Source organism: Ambystoma mexicanum, chromosome 6p, assembly GCF_040938575.1.
Source record: "Ambystoma mexicanum isolate Mex_15411 chromosome 6p, UKY_AmexF1_1, whole genome shotgun sequence".
Lineage (NCBI taxonomy): Eukaryota > Metazoa > Chordata > Amphibia > Caudata > Ambystomatidae > Ambystoma > Ambystoma mexicanum.
Genome location: NC_090935.1, coordinates 1,491,626,136 through 1,491,652,666, shown reverse-complemented (window position 1 = coordinate 1,491,652,666; position 26,531 = coordinate 1,491,626,136). Strand labels below are relative to the sequence as shown.

The following is a 26,531-nucleotide window of genomic DNA, read 5'->3' as shown; positions in this document are numbered from 1 at the left end:
CCTTGTTGGACGCCAACATATCCTCCCTGTGTGCCTGGCAGATGGACTCTGTAGCCTGCTCCAGTCGCTCCATCAGCCTTTCTGGGGGGACAATGGAAGTGGCCACCCTATCCATGGCCTGTGCAATCATCTCGGATGATGCTGCCTGTTGGTTGGCCATACCGTAGATGGATTGCTCCCAAGCGGGATTGCCAGGTGGCATACGGCCACCACGTTGACGGGCACCACACCTGCCTGGGGCAAGGCGGACTGCGCCTTGCTGTGCCGGCAAGGCCTCAGGCTGCAGGACTGCATTCCCTCTCTGATCTGCAGCCCCAGGAACAGGATCAGAGATTGTGTGGTGTGGCCCTGCATCCGTAACCACCGGAGGCTGAGCTGCCGACACTGACATCCCCATTGAGGGCAATGGCCCGGCTGCAGGTGGGTCGGACAGAGGAGATTCTCTCCCAAGAACACTCACCTGCGACTGCACATAGGTGTCATCCTCCGAGTCTACACCTGAATACTGCTCGGGGGAGGAACCCCCAGAGACACCCCTCGACAGCACGACCTGCAGCACTTGTGGGTTTTCACCCACAAACACACCACGTCCCTCACTTGTGGAAGGTCGGCCCGGGTTGCCCTCCTGGGACGGCTCAACCACCACATCCCCAGCATCAACAAGTGCTTCGTCCCCTGCAAAGACATGAAAGAGAAAAATGGAAACAGGCATTAGCACCATGGCATGCAACAAGGGCTGATGAACAACAGAGCCAGTAGTTCTACGACACATGTCCCACATGACTGGGAGACCTCCTATGCATTCACCATCACTGGGTCTGTAGGGGAGGCTCAGGGCATACAATGTACAGATTGGAGAGCAACGCCTGCTCACCATGCTGCCTAGCACTGCCATCACACATTGGCCGGTGATTGCCATGTCAAAGGCACATGCCATTACACACATGGCATGTGACATAGCCACCAAGTGAAGAGGGAGAGGAGGGCAACTTTTTTGGATTTCTACCACTCTGGTCCTGACATTGCATCATCACATCAATAAGTTGACATGTTGTACATGGATCTGCTAGTCCAAATTGGCCACGATGCACAGTGCCTTGTCTACATCAACAAAATGCAGTAAACAATGAGATTCCACCTCCCCATCACCTGTAAAGGAATCATATAGCATTCGTGAAGCACCGGTCTAGAAATGTATGAAGGTACAGCGGAGCACTGAGGGGTGGTGGGGCAGTAGGGGATGCCAGTCAACAATCCTACTGGTGCTGGTGTCATTCATGTCACGCAAGTGCAGGGGTGGGTGGCACAATGAAGTGCAAGGGGAAGTGGCGGCTGGAAGTGCTGTACAAGGTAAGTAGGACTTAAGGTCAAGGGCAGATGGTGTTAGGCGCAGACAAGTGCTGGGGGGGGGTGGCCTATAGGGGTACAGAGACAATCATGCAGTGCTGTGGGCTCGGAGGGGACAGGGGAGGTACACACTGCATCTGGCTCGGCAAGGTCCTTGCAGATTTCTATGTGTCCTGCAGAGTTGTCACATGCCGCAGATATGTGCCCTTGGATTGGGGATCTCATCTTGGTGAAAAGGGTGAGGCGCTATTGCCTTTGGAGCATGTGGCAGGCCAGTTTGCCAGAGGATGAGCATGATGCAGGACATTCCCTCTCTGCCACCCGGCACCTGTGGTCTGGGTTCACAAGATCCGAGTCATGCCAGGACTCTGCATTGGCATGGGGCTTCAGACAGGTGGTCATGACCGTGGCAAAGACATCCAGTGTACCTGACATAGAGTGGAGCATGGAGTGGGCCCTGTCAGGATGGGAGTGAGCCTAAGGGGGAGCTGGATGGGGGGGAGATTTTGGCAGCATGAGCCTCGACTGACACACACTTCATGGGTTGGAATACCAAGAAGGTGTGTGACAGTGGTGAGGGTGGCTTTGCCTGTGGGGTGGTGAGGGTGAGCTGGGAGGAGAGGAGAATGTGATCACTCCAGGAGAGAGGAGTGCAGAGATGGACGGAGAGGGGAAAGTCAGATGAGATCAGAGCATCAAGAGTGTGCCCTGCAGAATGTGTAGGGACAGACGGGAGTCTAGAGGGTGAGAGGGAGTTGCTGAGGTCACAGAAAGGTCACGTGGGGGGGTCAACAAGCATGCAGGTGGATGCGTACAGCAACAAGGAAGAGGATTTCTGTGTCTGGGGACATGAGTGAGGAGGAGAGGTGAGGACACTCAGAAAGGAAGTAGTACATTTGACCAGTTTTCCCAGACACAGTACGCACAGTTTGTGAATGTCAAGGTGTGGTAGAGAGAGACGTCACACAAGCCATTCCAGAGTGGAGTAGGTCTAAGTAGGAGTGACAGTGGCAGGAATACCCTCAGGGAAGCCAAGGGCACATCCCCCCTGCACAGTAGTGGCGGGCCAAGGAGAGGGTCTCCTGAACATCAGGTAGGAGTGTGTGAAGGATGCAGACAGAGCTGGCCGTCAGACATGTTTCCATGAGACCAAGGATGTCAAGGTGCATAACCTCATGTAAGTGACAGATATCGGAGGAATGCCTGATGCAGCCGCAGTGAAAGGAGTGTAATTGTGGAGGAGGTTGACAGCCTTGGAGGACTTACGGGGAGTGCTAGAGATCAGAGGTGCAGCATGTGTAGGAGTTGGAGTGGGAGGCGGAGAAGGATCATGGGAGGGTGCAGGGAGGCAGTGCAGGATTGATGAGGAGAGAGGAGGGGGGACAGCAGGAGAGGAAAGGAAGTTGATGAGATGTGGCTAGCATTTCTCAAGGAGAATGAGGTTGGCCTAAGGGCCTTGGACTGAGATGCTCCCATTACCATGCACATCAATTGTGGCCTCTGAGGATTGGAAGGAGGCCAGGAGTACACCCCAACGGGTCCCACCATTGATGGTGGAAGAGGAGCAAGGAGAGAGGACAGGGACCATGTGAAGGGTCTATGGGACAGGCAAAGGCATGTATGAGCAGATGTCAGTGAGAGTTGGCTTTGAGTAGGCTCAGATGCACTTGTCAGCAATAGGGTGGGTCGCATTGGAGGGCAGGGTGCCCTCATTTGACTGTTAGCAAGCAGGTGTCGTGAGTAGGGCACGATGGTCTGAACTGTAGAAGTCAGGGAAGATAGACCATGAAGAGCAGCATGGAGTGTGAGGGAATGGGGCTCGAAACCAGACGGTACCAAAGCACACAGGTAGGAGGTGGATGTCAAGGCAACATCCACAGTATGACAGCATGTTGGTTGGCATTTATATACAGAGGACGCATTAGCATGTGGTATCATTGCATGTCAGGCATGTGAAGATGAAACTTGATTGGCTGGGGGAAAGTATAGGAATGGTATGTAAGACATCAGATGAATAGACAGGGGAGTATGAGCAACAATGTAGTGACAAAATGACAATTCAAGGGCAACTTCCATGGTGTAGGGCCATATGTGCACTGTTGCCAGTTGGGATAGTGCTGTGGGCAGATGGTGTTGCACTGAACATACTGGATGAGGCACATGGGTGCCACTATCAACTCTGCCACACACCCCCTTGACAGGCACCCAACATGAATGCTTCACACACACACCATGCACATGGATAATACACACATGCATGTGCACTCACCGGATGATGCCTCGTAATCAGGGAGATCTCCCACACCTTGGAGTTGTCCCTCGGTGACGTAGGATCCAGCTACGGACTCGTGTGGTGTGAGTTCTATTTCCTGTGCTGGGGACCCACCTCCAGTCACCAAGGTTGCGGCATGACTTGAGGCCAGCTTATCCTTTGCCCTGCGCTTAAGGTCATTCCAGCGCTTCTGGCAATCACTAGCTGTGCGCCTCACTACTCCAAGGGCACTTATTCTGTCAGCAATGGTCTGCCAGTGTGCCTGGCGTCTGGCATGTGTGGTCTTGGACCCTGCAACGATGACCATTTCCCTATCATGATCTGACACATACTGAACAAGTGCATTCAGTTCGGCGTCTGTGAAGCTTGGCTTCCTTGATGGGCCGGACTGTGCAGCCGTGCCTGGGGAATCAGCCTGTGCCGGACGTGCACTCTTCCTCTTGCGCTTGGAAGGGGGTGGGGATCCAGAGTGTCCTACGCCGCTGTGGACACTAGGGGCAGGAGCCGTGGTGGACTCAGTACTGGGTGTGTGGGATTGCACACTCAGCATGGGAGTAGGTGCAGGCATTGGGGGTAGTGGGATGGGGTCAGGCCTGATCTGAGGTGCATGAACTAGGACCGACACAGTCTTGGCAGGGTGTATGAGAGGTGGGGTGGATGGAGCCACACCCTGGCTACGGGGGCCAGCAGATGACCTATCTGGCATAGATGCGCGTGCCCTGATGACACCAATGTGCACCGGTGCACGTGCAGTGGACCTGCTGACCTGGATGTCAGCGATGGGATCACCCTCGGACAGGTCTGCTGCCACAATGGGCTGGTCCGACAAGGGCTGATCAGGGTTGGTATCAGCCACATGACCCTCAACTGGGGGGGGGGGGGGCATGGGTGTCCCTGACTGGTCCTCCAGACTGGGGGGGACAGGGGCACCCTGCAAGTCACAACCATGTCCCCTAGTGGATCCTCCACGGCCACCACGTGTGGCTCGGCCACCTTTGCCACCCTTACGGCTTGCACGCCTCCCAACCATGGCACTGATGTTATTGTGCGTATGGGAGTCGGTGTGCACAATTGTCCTGGGCAATTGGGTGTCAAAGGGGTTGGGTACCAGATGGTATTCGTACCCTAGTGCAGTGGCAAGGCTATATGACACCCCTGGGGAAAGATGACGGGTCACGCAACGCACAGGCACCCCAGAAAAGTTAAGGAACGTGCACAATACCCCTCCTAGACCACGTGTGCTGATGGAAAACCCTGCACTACGCTGTGGCATCCAGTAACACAATGAACGTATGCGTGTCACACGCAGCCTAGAATGACCTCTGAAGGGGTAGGCTACACACGGGGCAAGCACAGAAGTTAGATACGTGCGTGACTCACCGTCTGCCAGGTAAAAGAGCGTGAAAAATGAGCGCGTTTGGTTGGCAACACCCCCGCCAAAAGAAGATGTGTACGCTGTCTGAGGAGACAGGACAACAGTAGAAGGGGACACTGTTTGAGGGAACAGGCCCAGGTAAACCGGTACAAGAGGAAAAAGAGAAAAAGCTGTCAGAGGTAACAGGGAGTACGAACTGGAAACGCCGTGAAGTAAATCGCGTGTGAAACGACAAGAAGTACAGAATTCACCCACTCGCTCTCCACGAAAAGCACGTACAAGGAAATGGTGTTCTACACTACCTTATATACAGGCCCACACGTACAGCGTCACTTACGGCGTGTACGTGCTTGGCCCATGTTCACCAATCACACGCTTTGTCACTTCTGCGTGTGGATCCTTTTTCACCAATCACACGCTTTGACACTCCTGCGTGTAGCTCACTTTTCACCAATCACACGCTTTGTCACTCCTGCGTGTAGTTCCATTTTCACCAATCACACGCTTTGTCACTCCTGGGTGTAGATCCATTTTCACCAATCACACGCTTTGACACTGCACGTGCAGGTAACTATAGACGCACATATGCTGGTGACGGGTTTTCGCGCGATTCGCTGAGTGTGGGTTTTTCACGTACAAAATCACTCCCTATCAGGCTGTCCACGCGTTCAAACACGAAAGACCACGCTCCTGGCCAGGAGGCCAAATTACAGTCCCCCAGAGCCCTGAGCACGCTCCCACCTGCCATCTGCTGCTGCCTGACTGCCTGCTGGCCACGTGCCCCACAGTGCTGGTGGGTGGGGGTGGTGGGAGACATGGGTGGGGGCCTGGTGGAGGGTGCCCCTGGTGGATGGGGGGTGGGGGTGGTGGGAGACATGGGTGGGGGCCTGATGGCAGGTGCCCCTGCACTGCTGGGGGGTGGGGGTGGTGGGAGACATGGGTGGGGGCCTGGTGGAGGGTGCCCCTGGTGGATGGGGGTGCAGGGGGACATGATCAGGTGTGCAGGGTAGTCCCCTGTTTTGTGGGCTGCCTGCAGGGGCCGTGGAGGGTGTACAGGGTACACCTGTGAGGGCCCACCCAGCCTATTCGCGTGTGATAATTCCCACGCACCCCTGTAATACACGTACCCTGGCCAATCGCGTGTTGAACTTCCCACTACCCCTGTAATACACGCACCCTGGCTGTTCGCGTGTGATAATTCCCGCGTACCCCTGTGATACACGTTCCCTGGCCTATCGCGTGTTCTACTTCACGCGTACCCCTGTAATACACGTTCCCTGGCCAATCGCGTGTTGAACTTCCCGCTACCCCTGTAATACACGCACCCTGGCTGTTCGCGTGTGATAATTCCCGCGTACCCCTGTAATACACGTTCCCTGGCCTATCGCGTGTTCTACTTCACGCGTACCCCTGTAATACACGTACCCTGGCCAATCGCGTGTTGAACTTCCCGCTACCCCTGTAATACACGCACCCTGGCTGTTCGCGTGTGATGATTCCCGCGTACCCCTGTAATACACGTTCCCTGGCCTATCGCGTGTTCTACTTCACGCGTACCCCTGTAATACACGTTCCCTGGCCTATCGCGTGTTCTACTTCACGCGAACCCCTGTAATACGCGTTCCCTGGCTGTTCGCGTGTGATAATTCCCGCGTACCCCTGTAATTCACGTTCCCTGCCTAGTCGCGTGTAGAACTTCCCGCGTACTCCTGATTTGAAGATTGCCCGCTTTGCTTTCCTTGTTTGCCTGCCCTGTGAAGTGGTCCAGGGTTAGCGCAGCCCTTAGCGATGATTTAGCGATTTTGATGTCTTTTCCTTGCGCGAGGGCGTTCTTGGGGGCGTTACTGGCGCTGCTGCAGGCTCGCTGCGATTCTCTGCGCCACGGCTGGTTTGGGAGCATGAAATCCATGAATACGCTGTGCGCGGAAATCAGTTTTAGCGCACGTGCCTGGCGCAGACTATCGCAGGCGCACGCTGTGCGCCAGCCGCGTGCGCTACTTGTGCGCTGGATTCTATGAATTACCCTGTTAGTGTTTTGTCTGTAATAATGTAATTATGTATTAAGTGGGTTTTATTAGCTACTTATTACATGTTTCACAGTACGCAAAACTCTAATAAGAAAGCAGTTATCATTTCATTATTCTACATGGCAAGATTATGAATATTGCACCTTCAACATGTATACTGCACACACTGCCTAAGTTTCTGCATGAGTTGCTTAGTATACTGGATAGAACTTCATAAAAGAATGCTATTTATATCAATGCATTGCTTAATGCACTAATTAGCTCATGATATTTATTCAAATGATCCTTGACACTTTTTGGTCAACATTATAAGAATCCCTCCTACAGAGTTTTCATGAAAAGTAAATGCACATGTGATGTCATCAGTGATGTCATCAATGACATTTGTGATGTCATCTTTGATGTCCTGGGTGTTAGTGTTAGCAGTGCACAGTGGCGCGAGTTATGGTTGCTTATCTTTCCATAACTGGCAAATTTCAGGGTTTTTTCGGTTTTACTTTCAACCATAACGTCCCTTTAACAAAGTTTTTTTACTGAATTTGATAGGTTTTTAGTAGTGCAACTTAACCACAACGTCCCTTTTAACAAAGTTTTTTCATTGAATTTCATAGGTTTTTATTAGCGCAACTTAACCAAAATGTCCCTTTAACAACGTTTTTTTACTGAATATATATATATATATATATATATATTGTATACTCGTGATTTAGTGTGCAATCCACAAGTTTCACGAATGTGGAGATATTTGAATACTCGATCCAGATTTAAAAAGATAAACCTAGTGAATAGGATTGCAGTTAATACAAGGTGCATTTTGTGTCTTGGCCTACTTTGAGTATTTTGTGTAACACACCTGCGTGTGTTTATGGTGAGTTGCAAATTATGTGTTTGAAGGGTGAACAGTAAGAGTATCGAATCGAGTATGACATGGTGGCACATGGAGTAGGTGATGATGGTCTAGGATTGTATATACATGAGGTGTGACTCTACATTTGCACCATTACACCGATGTATGCATTTAAGGTGGAACAATTAATCCAATCTAGTTCTGATGATCTGTGTTTGTTTCTCTGTTTCCTACTTGTTTTTCTCCCACATCCTCAATTGCTTTGATATTCAAAATATTTCTAATAGAAACGATTGGGGCTGAAATTCCGATTCCCCATTTGTTGTGTTATATTGTTGTTGAAAAATATGATATTCCTCGTATAAATCATTTGTGGTAATTTTGAAAAATGAAGAAATCGAATGGACATTTTATTATGTTATTATGATTGTTTAAATTGGGAATTATTTCTTTTCTTCTTTTTTTGACCTTTTATCTGTATCAATATATGTTTCACATTGTGGTTGACATTATCAGAATGCACAGTGTTTGGAACAAATCTGTGATACAGCCCTGAGGAAAGCCATGAAGTGGTTGAAACATCCATTGCTGTGGTTGGACATTGAAAACAGATAGATATATAAATTAATTTTTAAAGAAAAAAACAAGTGTTTTGGACTATAGATTATAATCAGATATTGTGTTTTGTGATGTTAAGAGCGGTGTGTGGGCCCAAGTAGCCAGCTTTTACTCTGGTACATTTGATTTCATGTGACTTTGGGCTCAAGTCCTAGACCAACCTGGGATAGTGCAAGCCCACCCCAGACACCATAATAAAGGTTTGGTTATTTTGATTATCTGCAACTTTAGCTTTTGTGGCAGTTAGCTCAACCTGGTAGTGGCTGGCTTCCACCACTTACTTCTATATTATTCAATTGGTATTCTGTTAAATCAAAAAGATTATCTGGTGGTCCATTACTAATTTCTAAGTTGAAATCACCCCCCAACCAAATAATGTGGGTCATGCACCTCACTTTTCCATTAGATTGTCACACAACATAAGCCATTTTATGGACCATTTTGCATAGGTATACTTTGAATTTAAACAATTATAGATGGCCTATTAACAACTTCACACTCAGTTAATGGTCAATCTCTTTCTTCTAAAGATGATAACATTTCAAATTGGTTCTTAGAAAGCGCCGCCCCCTCACAATGGGCATCTTGTCCTGCTAATAATGAATAACTGGATCTTTTTTTACAAGTCAATTCCTTGGCCTCCTCTTCTGCATACACATGCAAGCTAATCAGAGGCAGTAAAATATTCCTTTCCAAGAATAGCTGTATCATCCTGGCCAGAGCGCTAATCTTGTCTAAATTGGACTATTGTAATCCCCTGTACATTGGTGCCAACAAGTACATTATCAGTAAAATTCAGACGCTCCACAATAATGCCCTTAGAGCAGCTTTGGGTATAGCGAGGAAAGAGCACATCTCCGAGGTAAGGAGACAGAATAACTGGCTATCTACTAGTGACAAAATCCGGCTAAAAACTGTCACACTAACATACAAATGTCTTCACAACGCTGCACACTGTTATCTTATAGAGAGATTCAACAGAAAATCATCCAGTCGGCCCACTAGAACTGCCAATACTAACTGTCTGACCGTACCAAAATTCAAATTGACGAAATTTGGGGGTAGTAGTTTTCCAGTAAAAGCCGCACAGCTATGGAACTCCCTACCACCCTCCATGAGAGCAGGCCAATCCTATTTGAACTTCAGACAGAATCTCATCAACTGGCTCAAAGAAAGCGACCACTAATTCAGTGATGCACCAGCTACTCTCCATTTGCCCCTCCAACACTTGCACTGTATATATACCTCTGAATGCCCATTTTTTATCGTGTATCCTACCTCAAATTATGTAATATTGTATTGTGTATTCCTACTTTATGTACTTACCATTGCCTACATATGTTTGCCCATCCTTGTATATCACTGTGTAACCCTAAGCTGAAGGTTTTCTTGTATCTTCTGTGCCCTGATACCATTGGGTCTGGTGCGCATTATAAATAAATAAACAAACAAACAAACAAACCTTAGCCTTACTGGAATCTAACTCAACTAATGGTAATGTTTCCTTTATGTTACAGTTCAATATGTATATCCTGCTAACGTTTTATACATTGTTTAGGTTATTATGCAGGTAGGTGGTTAATGGTACGGTTCAGCTGTATTCGTCCCTCCCAAACTAGAGAGAAATTAGACCTCTTTGGATATAGAGCAATTTAAAAATCTGCTAAAGTCGGTGTAGAACAATCTCCATTGACATTCATTCTTGTGCTCCCCACCTAGGTCACTCTATGGGCCTCATTACACGGAAGGCGGTAATGGTTAACGGCCACCGTTAATGGTAACGGTGACCGTTAACCATTACCGCCTTACTACGAGGTCCCTTAGCGGGTTGGTGCTTTAACACCTGCTTTTTGCAGGCGTTAAAAACCAACCCGCTAAGGGACCTCAGAGCTAATTACGGCACCGCAAAATTGCGGTGCCGTAATTAGCGCCTTCCCCATTCCCATAGAGCCCTATGGGGCAGAAATGGGAATGGGGAAAGGCAATGGCGGAAGGGGGATTTACCGCCCCTCCAACCTTGGAATGGGGCGGTAAATCCCCTTTCCGCCAAGGCGGTGCCGGTATTTTACCGGCATGAGCCATGGCGCTAATAGCGCCATGGCTCACCGCCTTCCGTGTAATGAGGCCCTATGTGTCATTAAGACATTTTCAGGGTCTATAAGTGGACCATGGATTCTTAAATTGATCCAAAGTACAGATTTATGTATTCCCAACCATCTGAGCCCAACTGGTCAGTATCTAAAAAAGACACCCAGCAAAGCAGCTGTCTGTGGGGTGCGGAGGGGAGATCAAGCATGTGCAAAGGCGAGATACTTGTTCCATAAGCTCATTTCATTTACCTTTATAATTTGCACATTCTTTACAAGTTATGCACCTTTCTCCATTTGTGGAGGAATAGCATTTGAGGTATTTGTTGTACTAAGGGCTTGATGTGTTATCAGAGCCAATATGTGTGGTTTCAGCAATGAAACAATTGTCTTTAATATCGAACCATTTCTTGAGAAGCCTAAATTAAATATTTTCTCATTTGTCCCTCACATTATGTCCTGCATGATTCTATTATACACCGCACCTGGTTCTTTTGCCATTACTGCAAGAACGAGATCCCTCTTGGTTTTTATTTGGATTCACAAAGATAAGATCATCATTGATCGCAAAGGTACCAAAAATAGACTGTTTAAAATTCCTCAGATAGTCATACACCTCTTTTAACTTGACTCACAATTCCATAGTCTGGCTTCCTACATCAATATGGATCACCCGACAAACCAGACATGTTTTCAGTTCTCCATCTTGGTTTGAGTATAGGCTTCACCTTTTGAAAGTGGGATGCTAGATGGAATATCAGCCGTAGGGGGTTCACACAGTCTGTTTGTCTCTTTCCCCTCACTTTCAATTACAAACTCCTGTGACTCATTTGGCTTCATATTTTCAAATAAGAAAACCTCATTCTAGGATGTGTCGCTAGGGCTTTCGCTACAGGGTCCTCCATCAATACCTATTTCATTTTCTTCTAAAATAACCTCTGCTCCAATGTTTGCCTTTTTTCCTTTTGGCCCCATACACATCTATGAGTCAATTTGCTGAATGGCCTGATCGGCTGCAAAAATCCTTTCTTCTAATTCACTAGACACCTCTTTGTGATGCGTATCTGGGGAATAATGTAACCCCTTTTCTCAGATCCCTTAGAGACACTCAGTGCATACGCATTCTTACTTTTACCAATGCTTGATACAAACACACTGAACAAAACATTATATCTGATCAAAATGTATATACAATGCACAATATACAGTATAAAATCCATAAAGTAGGATTGCTAAAATATTTTAAAACAATAAGGTTTATCCTCAGCCCAAAATCACATACTGGACTATTGTCTTCTACACCAATAAAAATCCTTTCAGATGCCTTGCACTGTTTTCAAGAAATGCTACACTGCCCAAGTGGCTGCCACAGTCCATCACACCCCTCTTGACTATCAGTGTGTCTTCAGAGAAGCCAACACTATTGTAAAACACTATGGTCGAGAAACACTTGACTTCTGATGGAGCTGACATAGCCCACCCGCCCTCCACCCTCTTGACTATTAGTGTAGCTTCCAAGGGTCTGGCTCTCGGGACATTGCCACAGCCAGGACTGGAGAGAGGCACAAAAGAGATACATACAGATCCCCCTTGAAGTCCAAACAAGCCCCTTTCATGGATATAGTTAAATGAGATCTCTACTGATCCACCTGTGAACCTTATATACACACCAATGTTTGTTCTGCAAATTCAACATTAGAAAAGTGAGTGGTCCCTTGGGCATTTATGGTGCTTCTTCACCAACTTTCGGTACCCCGTGACTAACCAGGAGTATGCATTCACAAGAAGAGGGACTTGGCTAGTTGGCTTGCCTATGCCTCAAAGATCCCTCAACTGTGGGCTCATGAGGTGTTACTTACATGTTGGTCAATTAGCCGTTTTTTTATTGGATGACTTTATCTACACTGTGTCTGTAGAAACCCCATTCTGTTCCTTTTCTCTTTTTTACTATCATATTTCTTGCAGATCTGTAGCTGTATAACTTGTGAAGAGTCTCATAGTGGTTAAAGCTGATGGCAAGGGTGTGCAGGGATCTGCGTCCTCAGGTGTGCAATTTGGGTCTCTTGGAGATGGAGGAACTAATCAGATTACTCCTAAACATCTGACCTAGATTAGTTGTTTCATGTTTAATGTTATGAAGTGGAATGTGAAAGGTTTACGCGCTCTCCTCTCTTAAGTGGCAAAAAGTTCTATCACACATAGGGAGGCCGGATGTCCACATGGCTCTTACTCAAGAAATGTATGTTTCAAATAAAGAGTGTAACATGCTCAAGAAACAGTGGGTGGGACTGATGCAGGGGGACTTAAAGGCAAGGTGGCGATACTGATAAATAAAGGCTGTTGGATGGAAATTGTGGAGAGTGTGTCGATAGGGGAGGCTGATCATCAAATGTAAGATGGGAGATACCCCTCTAGTGATAGTAAATGTGTATGGTCCTAACCAGCATGATCCGAGGTTTGGGGTAAACCAGAGTGGGAAAGTGAAGCAAATAGAGTGTGGATCCAGGATCATCAGTGGGGATTGTAATATGCCACTCAACCCTTTCCTAGATGGAAGTTCTCAATCCCCTGCTTGCAGCACTAGCATGCACACAGCCTTTGAATGGATGGTTCTGGATAACTACTTGGTAGATATTTGTGGAATTTGTAAGTCGGATGCCCAGGAGTTTACATTTTATTCCATGCCACATTCATCATTCGCTTGAATAGATTATTTGTTTAAGAGTTTGATGGTGCAGGACATAGGGCAGACATATCCCGATCTTAATATCTGACCATGCACCAGTAGTAGTCACTCTTGACTGGCATAGGGGACAGAGGAGGAGCATGAAATGGCAACTAAATACTGATCTTCTACAGGCTCCTGATTCCATCTCCTCAGTAGAACAGTTTACCAAAGAGTTCTTCCAGCACAACGACATAAGAAACCAATCTGGGGGATTGGTATGGGATGCATACAAAGCCACACTCCAGGGTCACATTATGGGTTATGTGGTGGGTTGGAATAGGAAGGGGTAGCAGGGGCCTGCCAAGTGGCTTCAGAAATTTAAAATGTTTGGAGGCTGACTATTCCCGCTCACCAACCTAAGATATGTTGACAAAACTAATAAAGGAGAAAGTTGAGTGTAAATAAACATTGGCTGGCATCCTGCTAAACTACAACTCCAATTTTCTGTGGAGCTAACAAGGCTGGGAAGTTGCTGACTAAATCCAGAAACCAGAATAACATGGTAGCCACCTGCAAGGTTGAGGAGGAGGTTATATCTAGGGATAAGAAGATTGCTCTTGCCTTTGCAGACTATTATACGACTGTACACACCTGAACTGTCTTCATCGACTAGCCAAATAGAATCATATCTGAATGGAACACCACACACCACAACCCACAAAGGGAAACATTCCCACAACTGAGTTTGCTGTGGTGGGGGGCGAGGGCGGTTACACTGACCAAGATTGAATTGGCTATCTGCAAATTAAGAGAAGGGAAAGTCCCAGGTACGGTCTGCCTGCCTATAGAATTCCTACGCACCTTTATGGACACACTAGCTCCAACATTGTTGGAAGTTTTCTGTTGCTACAAACAGGATGGGAACCTGCAGGGAACATTTTATGAGGTCATGATACAGCTGATTCCGAAGCCAGGCAGAGATTCCTCCTCTATGAAGAACTACAGACCTATTTCTTTAATTAACGCAGAGACAAACCTTTTTGCAAAGGTTTTGGCCATTGGACTGGAACCGTTTTTCCTGCATCTGGTCCATAAAGATCAGTATGGGTTTGTTAAAGGAAGGCTATCATCTGTGAATACTCGCCTTGTATATGATATACTTGACCAGGCATGGGAAAATGGGCAGGCCCTGCTGGGTTGCAGTAATGTTAGATGCCGAGAGGGCCTTTGACCACATACAGTGGATGTTCCTGGTGGAGGCTCTGAAATGTCATGGCTTTGATTCCAAATTCATTTCTTTATTTCTCACCCTTCTTTAGTTCTCACCCTCAGATCTGTTGTTCTTGTCAATGGCACATTCTTCACGTTTTTTCCATTACATCAGTGTACAAACCATGGGTGCCCTTTATCACCTCTCCTTTTCATTCTCTCTCTGGAACTCCTGCTCCAGCACATCAGGATCAATAAAGGAGTTGCGACCAGTAGGATAGAGATCAAGGTGGCAGCTTATGCAAATGACATTCTAGCCTTGCTAGAACAACGGAATATGTCTCTGGGCCCATTCCTGAGAGAGATTGTGCAATACTCTGATGTGTCTGTGCACAAATTGAATGCAGACAAGATAGAAATCTTTGTGATATGAATTGATAGGTTATTTATAACGTGTTTAATACCCAGAGGTTTCAAAGTGCGGACCCGGGGATCGGACCTGTGTTGCTCGTGTCATCTTGGTTCCAAGGCTAGCACGTTGCCCCTGAGCTATCCTCCTGAGCAATCGGCTGACTGTGCCGATGCAGGCTTCCTTTGGAAACCTTTCTGAATTAAGTATCTTGGGATTGGTGTAACGAATGATATTCCTTGCATAGTACAATGGAATGCCCAACCAATCATAGCCAATGTGGAATCTTTGCTAAGTGGACCCCACTTTGCTTGTCGCTCTGTGGTAGGTTGGAAACAATTACAATGTAAATCTTCCCAGTGATTATGTACAACCATTCGATGCTGCCTTTAAAATGGCTACCACACTTCCTTAGAACAATTAAAAAAACACTCTCCCAATTCCTATGGAGGAAGAAGAGCAGGCTCATATCACACGCTGCGCAGGGCAGAGTCAATCTCCCACTGTTCCCGCGATACCTGGACACATTTGTAATAAAACAAGAGTTGGCCTGGTTCTCTGATTAATCCCAGCTAGCTATCTCTCAGTGGCTTGAGCTTGAAGCCGACCTGTCGGCTCCCTTCCAACCCCATGATATCCCAAACCTGACCACTACGCCAGCTCTTCAAAACATGCCTGCAATTGACTATACAAGAAATGCTCTGTCTTCTTGGTTCAAGGTAGCTGGGGGACATCTTGGAGCGGAAGACCCGAAACCAATTAGGCACAATGAAGGAATAAATGTTGAATGCAAACCAATAATTTGCGTGACATGGGTTAGGGAAGGGATATTATATGAGAAACAAATATGACCTGGGGAAAGAACCATATCTTTCCAGGAGTTGCAAGATAGACATCACCTACGATACTGGCAATGGGTTAGATGTGAGAGGTGAAGCACAAACCCATGGCCAGTGGAGGGAGGCATGGTTAAGTTCCCTCCCACATCAGCATCGTTGCTTTATAAAACTCTATCTTCGACCACACTGCCCCACTCCAATCTGAAATCCAAGTGGGCCTGGGTGGAAGAATGTGTAGTAGAATTCCCACCAGAATGCTGGCCTGAGATTTGGATGACGATAAGACACACCTCTCCTTTGGCCTCAACCTCTCAAACTCTTTAAATGTTATACAATAGGGCTCTATTCACCACATCTAGGCTGAGAAGGTATCACCTAGACACACAGGCAGCCCTGTCCTGGTCATGTCAGGAGGTGAGGAGCACTTAGCGCCATATTCTGTATAATTGTACATTTTCGCACACTTTCTGGATGTCCATATGGCAAACTATCCTAGATATATGTAAACTCAAGTACAGTTATCGCTGGCTGCTATACTAAGTGGGAATCTTCCATCTCAATTCCGGGGAAACAAAAGCCAGCAACACTTGTTTGACTCCTTGATAGCAATTGCCTTCAAAATGATAATGTCTAATTGGAAGGCTCTGCGGTCCTTGTTTAAGGTTAGATGATGGAATCTAGTGGCATATACGCACCGCATGGAAAGCTGACTCTCGAGGAAGGACATGTGTGGCGCTCATGACCTTTGCACATGCACCATGCTGGAAGACTTACTATGCTGCAACCATACAGAACACCCTTGAAGTGTAATCCATCAGATCACAGGAAGGGAGAGACTATTAGTAGGGCTAGCCTATTTTAACTTCTGATGCCCCTCAACATAGCCAAGCCAAGTATTATGACCTTTTTCTCACCCCTAATGTCACTTACACAGTCTCTTATACTTTACCCGGGGGAATAGAAATAGGGATGAATCTGTGGTGATTTGCAATATCTGAATATGGACTTGACCCTTGATTGGCTCATCAATTTGTAAGCCTAATATATCACATTGTAACTTTAATGCAAAGCAACGCAGAGCAGTCATATAGAGATAGCAAATAATGGAATGATGAATTAAGACACTGATGTTTATTTATTTATCTTTCTTTATTTGTTCAGAGTAGTGGTCATGCAGACTCTGTGCCATCATACAGAAATCTATTCATGAATGTATAGATGAATGTATGCATGAATGTAATGAGAATACCTGGCTCTTGTCCAGAGTCTTTAGTAACTGCTCTTCCGATCTGTTCTGTTCTTCCTCTATGATCTATTCCTTCTTTCTGTCTTTCTCTCTTCATTCTCTTCTATATTCCCACTGATGTCCTCTCTTATGAAGATTATTTATGAAGATTTCTCACTGTTCTTTTGTTGATGTTCATAGTTTGCCAATCTGTTCAGTAGTTTCTGAGTAAGTAATAGTAGGTACTATGATCAATTGAATAATTGATTGTTTGATACCTCATATTGTATACCTTCAATGACATTATTAAAATAAAAAAAGAATAGAACATATTCACAAACTCCTGTATGAGAAAGTTAATGAAGCACTCTTTATGTGTGGAAATTGACACACTTTACCCATCAGCTATGCAGGACCTATTTACTAGAAGGCCATTAGACGTTTACCAAGCCAGAATTAACAGAGGACCACCTTAGCAGAACAGAATAACGAGAAAATCAAAACTTCCAAAATGTTGCTTGCTCAATATCATTAAATAACAAATATATCACTTCAAGTATCATGACACTGAGCTAGGCAAAGATGAAAAACAAAAATATATACTGTACCCAGAACCTCCAACCCATATTAATCTATCAAAATATGTTTATCCGGATAGATCCATCAAACAAGTACAGCAGTCAGCATGAAAACACTTGGCTCCCCTGAGCGGCCACACAAGCACACTACTTACCATTAGCCTTCTCCCGACCACTCACACTGACCTTGTCAAGAGGGGTTGATAGCCCCTCTCAGCAAAAGGGAGCCGGTCTAGGTAGATGTGCAGAGCCAGTCATACCCCTCAGCTGGACATTGTTTGCAAAAGGGCCCCCAATTCCTGCCCCCTTTTGATGCCAAGATGTTTTTGTACAGACCATTTGCCTCCTGTGCCTTACCTCCAACTCCAACTTGCCAGGTTTCTTTCAATTTCTCTAGAACTCATTTATTTTTTATTGTATTTATTTATTTATATAGCGCTTAAACCAGTAGGCTTCAAAGCGCTGTAACACAAAAGAAAGGGACACTGGGGGTCATTTCGACCTTGGAGGTAACCATGCCGCAACTTGCGGCATGGTTATCCCCTTACCTGGTACCGGGTCTGGGTTCCTTGAATGAGGAATAACCGGCCCATTCCAACCTTGGAGGACGCGGTAATTCCTCATTCAAGGAACCCGGACCCGGTACATCACCATTCCCATTCGAGCCCCCATAGGGCGCAATGGGAATGGGGAGGGAGCTAACAACGGGCCCGTTAATAACGGGCTCCCTGGTCTGCCAGCGGGATCCGCAGCGGGTCCTGCGAGCAGACTCGTAATGGGGCGGTAAGGGGTTGACAGCTCCGGCACCATTACCGGCGCCGTTAACCCCTTAGCGCCAAGGTCGTAATGACCCCCACTGTCTGGAGAAGGGGATCTTAGAAGTGCAGAAGAGGAGTGCCCGACATCTGGTACCAGAGATGTCCATTGGTGTTGCCCAGGGTCCAGAGGTGCGTTTTATGACTGCTGGAAGCCATTGCAGTCTACTGGCCAGAGGAAGGGGTACCCTGCCATAGTGCTGCTGGATACCCAGAGCTGCAAAAGTTCCAAACTGCCTAAGAACATTACCACCTCCTGTACACTAGTAGTCTCCCCTGTTGATGTTGCCACCACTTCCTGCATCCTTGGTCTTTCAACCTCCATCTTCAATTTCTTAACTTCCACGGTCTCCTCCTGCTCTTCGCTGCTGCCACCTCTCCATTGGCATCTGCCTCTCTAGCCTTCATTTTCTCCAACTCTCTCCAATCTCAAGCCACCACCAAGCTTCAGCCCCCTACTCTGCCAATCAATATTCACTGACTGTGGTGTCTGGTTTTTATTGTTTTCATCCTCCTGTGCCTCAGTTGAGCTCGTGTGAGGGGCTGCACCTGTGTCTGGGAACGCGGACAGAAATGTTATTATTTGCTACTTGTAGGGGTGTCTGGCCTCACTTTAGGGTTAGTGGGCTGGACCAAGCTTTCATTTGGCCTGCCTTCCATCTTGGAATTTACAATTTACTTTTTGCCTTCCTGGCTCTCCCTATTGTTTCCTATTCAGCCCTTCCTCTCCTGTTTGCTCAGTGCCTGAATTGTATGTTGGAGAAACGTATGATAAACCTTCAATACTCTTTGAATATACAGAGTGATCACATGGATTGTATTTGCACATTATCTTAAGGCAAGCGAAAACTCTGCTGGAAGAGAATAGATTAATAGCTTTTTTATGCACGGGTAGTGAAGGCGCTCACTCCCCACATCAAAAGTAAAACTCAGAGTAATGGATACATCCCAGTGGGGAATGAGACCAAGAGATTGTTTGTGACAGGCAACAAAGTTCATATAAGATTCAGCATACAGAGAACTCTGCTGCTTTAAGAGCGCCCTGGCAAACAATACAAAGACAATGGGCCTCATTCCGAGTACGGCGCTAACCAATGGCGCTATTAACGCCTTGGTTGACGCCGTACCCGGACCGGCAGCGCCTTGGTGGATGGCGGAATTACCGCCCCATTCCAAGGTTGGCGGGGCGGTAATTCCCCAATCCCCATTTACCCTTCCCCATTCCCATTCTTGCCCCATAGGGCATAATGGGAGTGGGGAAGGCGTCAATTACGCCACCGTAAATTACGGTGGCGTAATTAACATCAAGGTCCCTTAGCGCCATGGTTTTTAACACCTGCTAAAAGCAGGTGTTAAAACCACCATGGCGCAAAGGGAACTCGGAGTATGGCGGTAAGGGATTACCGCCACCGCTCTCGTTAGCGGTGGCCGCTATCCCTTACCGCCATACTCGGAATGAGGCCCAATATATTTTAAAGGGTTACAGCATCATCTGTGACAATTTCTATACAGTCTACAAGTTACATTTTGATTGGTGAAGGAAATGGTTCAAGTATAGCGCTGTAAGGGCCTGCTAAACAAGATTGGCTGATGACTTGGCAGGAGGTTGGACATCACGTGGTTCATCTGGGCCGGTCCGTGCGAGTTGAAGGTTGAGTCAGACCCGGAGAGGCGGCTGGTTCTGGCTAACTAATGTACACACTTATCCTAAGACATACAGTAAATAATGTTCATTACTACACCTTTGATATTTTACGAGAGGTCTAAAAATTGTACACGCTGGTTTACATTATCTTACATTAGATCATTGGCGGGGTGAAGGGTGTGGAGGTCTTGCCCTCCAGGTAACATGTGGGGAGCGGGATTGATAGCTGTCAGGTCTGGCACATCAGAGCAGGAGGGGATAGAATGACACATATTAGTTTAGGACAGATTATACCGTGACAGGAGTCTGGTTTTATTGGGGGCACTCTACAGTGGTCAGCAGGGAAGGGTCACACTTCTGTTACATCAAACGAATAGCTTTGGAGGGGCACAGGGTTGAACAGGCAGTATTTTTCCAACAGTGGGGGTGAGAGGTGCATGAGCAGGTTTGTTGAGCTAGATGGGCCACAAGTCATGATTCGGCCCAGTCACACACAGGACAGTGATCTAAGAGGAAGGGTGAAATGAATACACTGTTTATGCACAACAATTCGTGTCAGAGCATCTGTGAGAAAGGGATTCGGGAGGCACAGACTAGGGAGGAAAAAGGTTGGGGCTGTCAGCGCTCGCTGTGCGCTGCGCTGCTGAGGGGAGAGAAGGCTTCACAGATACCAGAATGCGTTCTAGTCCAAAGATGGAGTTGAGGGTACACAAAATGGAGTCCAAATGTGTTTTGCAATAGCCCCACCTCTGCATGTGTCGGAGACTTGTCCCCTACGGCCACAGAAGGGCGAGGAAGGCATCCCTCCACTAGTGCAAGAGCAGGTGGTCCCTTTCGTGTGGAATGCATGGGGTGGGTTAAACTGACCCTCTCTTCCCTTACAGTAATCCCACAGTCAAGAAACCATGAATTTGCAATCCAGTATCCAGCACAGGTCTCTAGAGCTCACTGAGCTTCTTGTGAACTGGAAACATTGCATATTTAATGGGTCTGTAGACCTCCCAGAGCATGTGGTTGGGGTTCTGAAACAACTCTTCTGATATCGCCGGTTGAATGGAAATCATATCAGGACAAATATTACTTCTGCAAGATAAATGAAACTGGCTCTGGATAATGGAAATTATTTGTTTTTCTCTTCTGGGACTTTGGGACCACTTAGTGAGTTTGAAAGAGAGTTAATATCACTATTGTATACTGCCTTACGAGGGTATTGAAGTGGGTTCTACACCATTTTACAGGGGTCTGGGTCGGGTCAAGGTCACACGGATTGTTTGCACTGGAATATTGTAACTGTCCCCTTCCCATTAAATGGTGAAAAATGGAGGGTTACAAGGGGATCTTCGCAATACTAACCTACAGTGCAACATAAACGAGCACAAGTAGGCTCCTGGCCTCTGAGTCACCCCTTTGTGGTAACTAGAATGAGGAAGCAGACTTCATCATACACCCACTGTCATCCCAAGGTCTGGCATTTACCCCAGTGGTCTTCATATTCATCATCGCAGCTCAGAAGATCCAAGTTGGTGGAATGAGTTCTAGTTCTTATTCTTCTACGGAGATCGTAGGCTCTAGCCATCCCAAATGGCAGGATACATATGATTCTGCATGCCAAGATTTGGAAGGGTTGGCTACTTTGAAACACCTTTTTAATATAATTGTTTAAGTGATTTACCACCCTCTTAAAAGGGTACTGCCAGAGTCATAACCCCTTAAAAGGCAACTGGTCTGAGGTAAATCTTTCCAGCAATTTCTTTTGAAGGTGCAACATACATACTACTAAAAAATCTGTACACAGGAAAATGATTGGAAAGGGCACATTTTCCTTCGCGTTTTTAAGATTGAAACCCCTTGCACACCAACAGATGTGTTTGAAAATGTGAACAGTGACATTGCCATAAAACAATTTGGGAACATTTTCTGCATATTTGTGATCAGGTTCTAAAATGATAAAGAAGCGAATATTAACAGTGTCAATGAAAAAGTCAATCTAACTTTAACTATGCAGTACCAAAAGTCAGCTCCAAAATATGCACATATGAATTGAAAGTGCCCAATTGACGATGTTCTCACACTCTGCAAAGATCATTCTCAATGGCTACAGTTTCCTGTTGGGATCATTGCCTATGTCCTGTCACCAAGTCTTTGATGACCTTCCTTTTTAAAGAAACTCAGACTAAACTCTGACCAAGGCCTCCTCTGCTGTGTTATGCCAAATTGTCCTGGATGTCTTTAGCTGATGTTCTCCATGTGGACTGTCTGTTATGTCTGATTTGCAAACACTTTGTTTTATGTACTCATTGTTCTACAGCTCTCTTACATAAATCCCTGCAATTAAAAGAAAATATCTACTAACAGAAACACTGCATTTAAAATGTTTTACAGGCGTTCAATTATAAGGAATCTGGAGGCAGCTCAAGCACGGCTTGTAGAAGATGTAGCCACTAGAGAGGAAAGACTTGAAGAAATTCACCGAGACATGTATGAGTGGATGGATGATCCAACCCTATCTTTTACGGAAAATGAGCCATTGCCTGCAGATTTCCGTAGCATCTCTGCCGAACGAAGTGTAAACAAAGCAGTAAGTAGGAGCATTTGTATAGATAGCTCTTTTTGAAGTCAAATGTGCTTCCTGCCTTTAGGATCCTATCAGTATCTCCTTACAAAACAGTGAAAAAAGACAATGTCTTGCTGATGTGGTTTGGTCTAGTGTGCGATTTGAATTAATATGGTTTTGGGAAGAGAAACAATTCTCATTATTATTTTTCAATATTCCTAGGTGCACCTGCTGATGTCTGTTGTAATTGTTGCATGGGTCTATCAATGTATGGGGGTTGCAGAGCTGTTCCTATATGAGGGTTCATTTTACCCGATCTAAGGTCATCCCTTTGATCCATTTATTTAGCAAAATTTGGATTGTTGAATAGAATTGCTGAGGTAACCTTCTCACAATTTCTGCCACTGATGTTTGAGCTCATGGCAAGCCTTTCCAGAATTTGGTGCCATAGGTGGTGATACTGTGTGTCAGGGTCCAGGTTTAGGACTTGACGGGTTACCCATTCTTCAATGGGCAACAAACAAGCTATTCACCTTCTCCACTGTTCCTTAAGCTAATCCTTGTTTTCAGTGACTCTTTCCAAATTAGTAAAGAAGGCACCCACGTCATCTTCTTTATGGTACTCCCATACAATGGCTGGGGCAGGGTGCTTTGTGGTGTCCTGGTGGGTTGGGGTACCACTGCCTTCAGCACCCCAGTTACCTTAAATTGACCATTAACAAGTTCTTTCAGTAGACCCTCAAAGGAAATATTTGGGTGTAGACTGAGTCTGATTCACTCCCCCGGTTCAGAGGATAGAGATATACTTGGGTGAAGAGTTGAGTGAGGTCTTCTAAAAGCTCCATCTCCTCAACTGCTTCCTGGGATTTAGGGTCTGCAATGGGGTGAGGGATATGGAGGGGGGGGGGGCTAATTCCCAACAAAGGTGTGCATGCAGAGTTTTTTCTATCAATGGGGTTCTCCATTGTCTAAGGGATTACTTCATAATTATCTAGTGCTTTGTTAACTGCTAAGGTAAAATAGTCATCCTCTGAGCTAGAGGAGGCAACCAGTTTTCCTGTAGTTAAGGGTGAAGACAGATACACTGGACTGACAAGGGATTGCACCTGGTTTGGAGTTATTATGTTTACTATTCAGACAAAAAGAAGGACCCAGATGAAAAAGGGAATACCCCAGGTACTGTGTCATAATTATACACAAAACAGATCCCATCACTTCATTGCACCAAATTGAAACCCACAAGAATGAATGCTGCATTAATCACAAAGTGTAAGAAAAAATATATATTTAAAGAATAATCAATATGCTTTTAATAAATACGATTTTATACATTCTCCTGTGTTGAAAACATTAAAACAGGAGCGCCACATCTATTGTGGCACAACTTATCCACTTGTCGCAAATACATTTGTACACTCCAAACAATACTAACTGGTCTTCAATAACTATCTAAACTTAAATACATGAAAACGTGTGTAATGACTTAAACACTTGTATCACAAACTTCAAAAGAAAGGTAATTGAATAAAAAGAAGCTCTGAAAAAAAAGATATATTCAATTGCCAATATCCAGTTCTCAAATAGTAGCGCAAAACAGTCTTAGGGGGCCCTTTTATATTATTATTTCAGACCCATCTAGAAATTGGTATGGAAGAGTAAATCTTGATGTGCATGCTAGTGGCATGATGTGGATTACATCTGCAATAAATATGCATAATAGTATTAACCTTGGATATTCTCATCTGGCACCATAATACTTATTCATGATTATTACTGTATACGCCTGTTAAGTGCATGTCCAATTGCCTGTAGATGCTCATCAGTCTCACAGCAGACCTGTCCTGCTGTTTTAAAGGAGCATGTCTTATTGTTCAGTTGCCTGTGAAGCATCCAAAATAGATGGATGTAAATAACCACCTGCTACTGTAAACTGGGGCCACCCACTATTAGTATCAATCAAAGAGAACCCCTGCTTACCTGCAGCGTTGGCTCTAGGATCCAAAGGGCTGGAGCAAAGTGTGTCTTTATGCCATCCTCATATAGATTACTTGCTTTGCTTGTGTTGACGATGGTGTGTGCTCTCTATGCCACTGGGGCTGTTTCCATCTTGTATAATAACTCAATAGTGTGCATGTTCTCCAACAAATGATGGCGTTCTGTAGTAATAAGTGAAAACAACTGGTTAAGCATCCCCATGTGCCTTATCTCTGTATGTTCCATAACAAATGCAAACATGCTTGCTATATGTTAATGCTATGTGAGCTTTTAAGAGGGCTGCATCTCTATATATGTTTGCAGCCTGAATATCGGAAATGTTTGTGCTTACCAGCCTGTAGAGCGACATCAATCAGACTCCTAAGTCTGGTGCTGCAGCTTCTGACAAATGAGGGCTGCCTTTCCAGGACGCTTATACTCGTAAATGTGGGCATATATGTGACAGTAGTACGATACTACTGTTTCAATGAGTGGCTCTCTGCGTGCCACCATGTTGGAATAGAGTATAATGCATCAATTTATTTTCGATTCTTCACAGGTAACTAAACAATGACATGCTCCTTTCAAACACCAAAAGTATTTTGTGAGACTGATGAACATCTACATATACGGTAATAATAATGAATAAGTATTATGGCACCAGATGAGAATACCGAAGGTTAATATATGTATTCTTTTTTATTGCAAATGTAATCCACATCACTCTACTAGCATGCACATCAAGATTTGCTCGCCCATGCCAATCACCAGAAGGGTCCGAAATAATATTAAAAGAGGTCCCCCTGAGGAATGTTCAAAGTCATAAGAACAGAAACATGTTGGGGTATAAGAATCAGTAGGAAATGTTCCACAACACTGTGCTAATATTTGACAACTGGCAACTGGCAATTGAATATGTGTTGTTTCAGAGCTTGGTTTGTATTCATTGAAGTCACATGGTGAGGTGATAGGTAGGTTTTACCTATGTTTTGGAGTTTGTGATACAAATGTGTAAGTCATTACACAGGTTTTTTGGATTTAAGTTTAGGTCATTTATTGAAGATCAGTTAATATTCTTTGGAGTGTATATATGTGTATGCGACAAGTGGATATGCTGTGCCACAGTGGATGTGGTGCTCCTTATTTAATGTTTTCAACACATGAGGTGCCGGAGCTGTCAACCCCTTACCGCCTCATTACCAGGCGCCCTTAGCAGGTCCCGCGAGCAGACCAGGGTGCTAACAATGGCCCGTTGATAGCACCCTCCCCATTCCCATTGAGCCCTATGGGGGCTCGAATGGGAATGGGGAAGGGTTCCTAGAATGAGGAATTACCAGGTCCTCCAAGTTTGGAATGGCCCGGTAATTCCTCATTCGAGGAACCCAGACCCGGTAGCCGGTAAGAGGGTAGCCATGCCGCTAATAGCAGCATGGCTACCTCCAAACTTGTAATGACCCCCCAATATCTTCATGAGTCATGTTTATATACATTATGCTTGTTCTATTCGTGTTTTACAAGTGTTAATGTTCTTGAAAATTTCTAGTAGGAGTTTCACCAGCGCCAACATTAAGCGTATTCGATGTCCACTAAGCAGTTCCAACATTTAAAATGCACTACCAGAATGCACATGGGTGCTGGGAGCCATTCATATATTAGTGTCAGATGCATGCTCCCAACACTAATGTATGCCAGCACATAATTTTCGCTACCACACAGCCCCCCAGCAATGTGTAGGTCACCTTTGTATATATGGTGATCTGAGCATTTCTAAAATAAACCCAAATGAAATAAGAGCATTTGCTATGTTTTTTTTCCATGTGCATTCATTTTTATGTCCCTGTTGTATTGTTTCTTTAGCCACCAGTATTACTGAATTCTAGGATACTGTTTCCGTACCCTAGACTGAATTCTAGGATACTGAAACAGTATCCTAGAATTCAGAATTGCCAAAGAGCTGTATTATAGCCGAATTGAACCATCAAGTATACTATCTATATCAATAGAAAACTTTTTTGGTTTTGCTTGCCCCTTTCTTTGCCTCA

The 26,531-nt window shown here is 45.6% G+C and overlaps 1 protein-coding gene across 1 annotated transcript in view; it reads left to right on the top strand.

The window, feature by feature from the left end:
- Window positions 1–26,531, top strand: part of LOC138511076 (trichohyalin-like) — a 3,831,204-nt gene that overhangs the window by 372,966 nt on the left and 3,431,707 nt on the right. The window contains exon 4 of the mRNA XM_069626576.1: window positions 22,344–22,539. Within this exon, the coding sequence (XP_069482677.1) occupies window positions 22,344–22,539 (196 nt within the window). The remainder of the gene's footprint in view (window positions 1–22,343; window positions 22,540–26,531) is intronic.